Below are 6,319 nucleotides of genomic sequence, written 5' to 3'. Positions count from 1 at the left end.
TACATCCTTATATGTTGCTCCAATTTTGAAATACAAAGCTTATTTATACTTCCTTTAAAAAACTGTTATATATAAAGAGTTCAGTTTTCTTAAGACAATTTTATTTCTTAAATAAGATTAACCCACTCTCTAGTGGTGATATTTAAGATGACAATGGGCTTTATTGTTCCCTAACCAAAACTATTGAATTCTCTAGAAAACAAACTTGCTTATATCTTATTAAGATAGATTGTGGCGAAACTTGCTTTACTCTTATTTCTGATTTATGTTTTATGACTATGTATTTCAGCCCCAAACACTTTCCTTAGGGCAGCCTTCATCTCCTTGTTCCTGAGGCTATAAATCAGAGGATTACAGAGGGGTGTTATCACAGAATAAAATAAGGTCACAATTTTCTGTACTTCCACTGGGTGTCTAGATCCAGGACTAACATACGTCACAATAACAGAGCCAAAAAACAGGATCACCACAGCCAGATGAGAAGCACAAGTGGAGAAAGCCTTGTGTTTGCTTGCTGCTGAGGGCATTCGCAGCACAGCCAGAATCACCAGAGCATAGGAGCAAAGGATAAAGAGAAATGTGCCAACCATGAAAATAGCATTGAAAGTAGAGTAAATGAACTGTGTCGTGGTGTCTTCTGAACAGGACAGCATCATCAGTGGCACAGGATCACATATAAAATGGTTGATGGTATTTGGGCCACAATAGGGCAACTGTGAAATGAGAACAACTGGGGTTAGGAAAAGAGCAAATCCACCCGACCATCCAAAGATGATGAGGCCCATGTATAGCTGTTTAGTCATGATGTGTGGGTAATGCAGAGGACGGCAGATGGCAAGGTACCTGTCAAAAGCCATGATGCAAAGGAAGAAGCCCTCATCACACCCTAAAGAAAAGAAGAAGTAGAACTGTGCAAAACAGCTCACAAAGGAGATGGACTTGCTTGTGGAGAGGAAGTTGGCCAGCATGTTAGGGATGGTTGTGGTGACATAACATATTTCCAGGAAAGAGAAATTCCCCAAGAGGATGTACATGGGGGTGTGAAGGCGCCAGTCCCACCGCACAGCACAGGCAATGGCTGTGTTCCCCATCAGGGTCAAGGTATAGGCTACTAAGAAGAGCCCAAAGTAGAGGAGCTGCATTTCTGGGCTCGAGGGAAAGCCCATGAGGATAAAGTGACTCACGGAGTTGGTTTCTCTGCCGGACACATTCATTAGTCTGGAAGACACGGAGATGACAATGGCTATTGCACTTTAATGGAGAGTGCTGGTTCTCCCTGAAAACACCAAATTTCTTTACACTTTTCTAAATAAACAATGAGGTTTCTGTTAAAGCAACAAAACTGTGATCACCACAATCTGTTTCCAAAGTATGATTTCATTTTGGTAAGATGCAAATAAGTAAAAACTTGTCTCGGGGCAATCATTAAACCCGGTGAGGATACTGGATTACACATGAGTACTACTTTGTAGTTTTGAGTATGTCACTTAACTTCTACTTGTCTATTTTCTCATCTGTTTACCATAGAGATTATAGTACATTCAAATCTCTGTATGTAAAATTTATCTCTAAAGCATTACACAAAAGTAATTTATTACGATTAGTATTATTGATAATAATACCAAATAAAATACTACTTACACTAAGACATTTCAAAAGGTTCTGTCTCACTGAGTTACAGTGAAAGGGCACAGGGAATACTCCTTTTTGTGCTTGTTAGTGGTATTGTAAAGTAATGACCCAAAGGGCCTCTCTGGGGCCAGCATAGATGGTATATTATATATATGTTTGGAATACAAGACATGCTTTCTCTCTATCCAGCTGTTGGATTCAGCCTTACATCCTGGGGAAGAGCCCTACACTTTGGCACCTAAAATTTGCTGGTTGAACATTTTAAAACAGTCTCTCGTGAATGTGAGAATGAAACATGCTACGTGGGGCAGCTGACTTAGGGAGAGCACTTCTCTGAGGGACTGGACTACTGACTGTGACTAGAGTTGGCCAATGTTCCACAAAATGTTGTGAAGCAGAGGAAAGTTTTTTGATTGTGTGCATGAAATTTCCATATTACTTTCACAGCGGCTTTCTATGTGTGGTCTTTCTTCTCTTTTTACACATACCTCCTGCACATATGTATACCCATTCTAGGCATTTTCTTTGGAGACAACCTTGAAACATGAAATGGCTTGCTTCACTCATGCCTGCTCTCTCCTTGCTCCCAGTTTGTTGTTACTCAATCAAAGCTTTTGCACATCTTGTTTCTTCAGAGGCCTACTATCATGTTTGCCATCTAAAGTGGAAGAACAGCTGTGTGTGTATTCTCGTTGCTCTTGGGGCTATGTAGATTGTATTGAGTCTGAATGCAATGTGACAGATCAGTCTATTTGTTTCCCATAGCAATAACATCATATCAGGTGACAATGTAGGGCAGACACCAGAATTTCTCAAATTATAAGAGTCTTTTTGCTTTGTTTTGTGTGTGTGTGCATGTGTGTGTGTGTGTGTGTGTGTGTGTGTGTGTTTTGTCCTGGAAGACATAGATCCCTCTTGATTTGTTGTGATTGTGAAGTAAGTTTAAAAAAATATTTAGGATTTTTTATTGTGAATAATTGTATGATTTTTCTCAGCTGAGGTGGTTGTACCCTATCTGAAAAAGAACGAATATCATCTTGTCCAGAGATGCAAGCTATGGAGCTAGTGAATCTTGGCCATTTGCTAGGTTTGGAAAATAGAGTGCTTTAACTTAAGAACATTTAAATTATACTTAAGTACATAGAGTGAATACAAAACATACAGAAGAGAGAAAAAGCATAATGTTAATGTAAGAGGCAATTTATATGAATGTTTCAAAACTACCCTGATGGGATGTCCACAAATTATTCTGCTGCTTTTATTGAAGAAAAAGCTCACTTAGCTGCCACACAGGTCTTAGTTGCTATCTTTCACACTCTGATCTGTGTTCTGATACCTTGTTGTACTCTACTCTAAGCACTCTTAATTAGTCATTCTCACTGATAATTGGACCCCTAATAGTGGTAAATGAGTGTCAATACTCACCCTGCTTTGGTCTTCGGTTACAGTATTTCTTGGAAGTACAAACTGTAGAAAGTCACAATCCAAAGAAGATCCTATAAATGCAAGAAACAGAAAGCATGAAGATACTGAGTGGTTTTGTCATTTAAGGAAGAGCTATTTCACGTAACTCTTATTAAATTAACAATATATTTAAGTAAGAGCAATATATGTGTTGGAGAGATATGATATGAGTGTATCAGAAATTTTTCATATTTTTTCTATTGAGAAAAAATTGATTGTAATATTGATAATAAATCTACCTCCGGAAATTTATCAGTTATACATTTTTACATAAAATCTCCAGGCCTCTTTGTAAACAATAGTCATTAATATTTAAAAAGGATAAGAAAGCTATATTAATGCATATTTCCCAAGATTCAGAGAAACATTAATATTTTATAACTTTTCTGTCTGAATTTGATTTTAACCAGATATTTACACTTTCAGAGCAAGAAGAAAGCACTTCCCAGTAAATTTACTTATGCAGAAAACTCAGTTCTTATAATAGGGCATGCAAAGTTTTAACTCACTCCTTGGATACATACCAAGAAGAGAAGTCAAAAAGGGGGAATAAAATGTTACCTCACAGAGTGAAAAGCATGTGAGGAACTTCTGCAGAATTGGATGATCCAGTGTGTAACCTTCCATGAGCTGCAAAGAGTAAATTAAAAAAATTTTTTTCTTCGCAGATTGAAAACTCATATTTATGGTAAAGATGAAAGCACAGATGAAGGTTTCATCTAAATTTATTTCCTTGTCATGGCTTTTGAGATTTGGGAGCATCTCCCTGGTATTTTTAAAGTATTTGTTCAACAGATGAGATATTTTTGAATTTTATTTAATTATAATGAAATCCCAAGTCCTGCTATCCCTGAGGAATAATGTGCTTACCAAACTAGCTTCTTATCATCTCTTGTGCTTCTAGTAACCAGGCATTGCAAAAGGTCCCTAGGGAATAATGAAATAGTAATAGTTTGTTCTAATAGTTACAACAAAAAGATGTACCATTAAATTCCCCATTTCTATTTTGAAGAAGAAAAAACAGTTCTTTATTAACTAGTATTCTCAAATTTGTTACTTAGAGACATTCCAGTTGCAATTTTATGATAGAAAAATGACATTTTAAGTGCTAAGACTTGTATAGGCTATTTAATAATGTTTATAGAGTGCTCAACAGATACTAGGGATATAGTAGGGTAAACAAAATAGAAGAAAAAATCCTGCTTACCTAGAAAAATTCAATGGGGGGTGGGGGAGAAGAGAAACAGAAAATAAATAAAATGAGTAAATGAATAAGTGTATTGTATATATTTTTTCATTTTTGAAAAATGAAGTGTAAGAATGAGATAGATTGGAAATGGGCAGGACTTGGACTTTTAAAAAATATTTTTAAAAATATATTTTTATTGATTTCAGAGAGGAAGGTAGAGAGAAATAGAAATATTAATTATGGGAATCATTGATTGGCTGTCTCCTGAATGCCCCCTACTGGGGATTGAGCCAGCAACCCAGATATATGCCCTTAACCAGAATCAAACCCGGGACCCTTCAGTCCACAGGCCGACGTTCTATCCAGTGAGCCAAACCATCTATAGCAGGACTTAGACTTTTAAATATGGTTTTAAGGAAAGCCTAACAGAGATACGAACTTTTGAGCAGAGGCTTGAAAAAGTGAGGGAACAAAACAAAAGGACATGGAGAGGGATTTTCAGCAGAAGGAACGGCTAATTCTAGGAAGAAGAGGTAGGAATGTGTTTTTCATGTCAGGGAAAGAACAGGGAGGCCAGTGTGCTAGAGAAGTGTAAACTGGGGAAAATGTCCCCTGTGTGGTACCCAGTCTATTATCTCCATTTCTTCTTTTTATAACATTTGCACTCCATTATACTCTTTTTTTATTTAAAAAGTTTTTTTCTAGATTTATCAAGATATAACTGACATATAACAATGTGTGATTTTAAGATGTACAGTGTATTTGATACACATATATATTGCAAAAATAATTACTACCATAGCATTAGCTAACACCTCCATCAGCTTGCAGAATTATCATTTTTATTTTGTGGTGAGATAGTAAAGATGTTCCCTTTTAGCAACTTTAAGTATATAATACAGTGTTGTTGACAATAATCACCATGATCTATAGTTAGTCCCTCAAACTTACTCATTTTACAACTGAAAGTTTGTATTTTTGACAAACATTTCCCCATTTCCCATATCCCACACCACTGGCAACCACAAATCTGCTCTCTGTTTCTATTCAACTTTTTAAGACTCTACAAATAAGTGATATCACACAATATTTTTTTTCTCTGTCTGACTTATTTCAGTTAGCATAATGCCTTTAAGGTCCATCTATGTTGTCACAAATGGTAGGATTTCCTTCTTATGGCTGAATAATATTCTGTTATATATATCTTCTTTATCCATTTATAATAATATATTTTTATTATTTCCTTCTTTATACTCACCTTGGGCTTTGTTTGCTGTTCTCTTTCTAGCTCCTTTAAAAGGTGCAAGGTAAGATTATTTATTTGAGATTTTTCTCGTTTCTTGAGGTAAACCTGTAATGCTATGAATTTTCCTCTTAGGGCTGTTTTTGCTGTGTATATAGAGTTTGGATCATTGTGTTTTTCTTTTCTTTTAAAAAAATGTATTGTTGTCAGTATTAGAGCTATTTCCCTTTACCCCCTTTTTGCCCACCTCCACCCAACCCCCTCTTCACCCACACTATTGTCTGTGTCCATGTTATCCATATATGATCTTTAGTTAATCTCTTGCCATGCCTTCCACCTCCCTTCCCATTGAGATCTGTTGTTCTGTTCCATGCAACCATGCCTTTGGACCTATTTTGTTTATCAGTTTATTTTGTTCATTAGATTCCACATATAAGTGAGATCATATGATATTTGTCTTTCTCTAACTGGCTTATTTTGCTTAGCACAATAGTCATTTTCATTTGTCTCAAGGTATCTTTTGTTTTTTCCTTGATCTCATTGTTAACCTGTTTATTTATTTATTTAATACTAGAGGCCCAGTGCACAAAAATTTGTGCACTTGGGGGGGTCCCTCAGCCCGGCCTGTGCCCTCTCGCAGTCTGGTACCCCTTGGGGGGGTGTCCACCTGCTGGCTTAGACCCAATCCCTGGGGGATTGGGCCTAAGCTGGCAGTCAGACATCCCTCTGGCAGCCTGGGAGCCCTCGGGGGATGTCCACTTGCCAGCGGGGAGCAGGCCTAAGCTGCAGTC

General features: G+C 37.0%; 1 protein-coding gene across 1 annotated transcript; it reads right to left on the bottom strand.

Annotated features, from left to right (window-relative positions):
- Window positions 1-263: 263 nt before the first annotated feature.
- Window positions 264-1,214, bottom strand: LOC102245751 (olfactory receptor 11G2). Its single transcript, XM_005856948.1, has one exon. It carries the CDS (start codon window positions 1,212-1,214, stop codon window positions 264-266), a length of 951 nt encoding a protein of 316 aa, XP_005857010.1.
- Window positions 1,215-6,319: the final 5,105 nt, after the last annotated feature.

This window comes from Myotis brandtii, unplaced genomic scaffold (assembly GCF_000412655.1).
Source record: "Myotis brandtii unplaced genomic scaffold, ASM41265v1 scaffold1056, whole genome shotgun sequence".
In the NCBI taxonomy this organism is placed as follows: domain Eukaryota; kingdom Metazoa; phylum Chordata; class Mammalia; order Chiroptera; family Vespertilionidae; genus Myotis; species Myotis brandtii.
This window is presented reverse-complemented; position numbering and strand designations above follow the sequence as displayed.

Coding starts and splice junctions, on each gene's coding strand:
- LOC102245751 (XM_005856948.1), bottom strand. CDS start 1,214: ATGAATGTGTCCGGCAGAGAAACCAACTCCGTGAGTCACTTTATCCTC.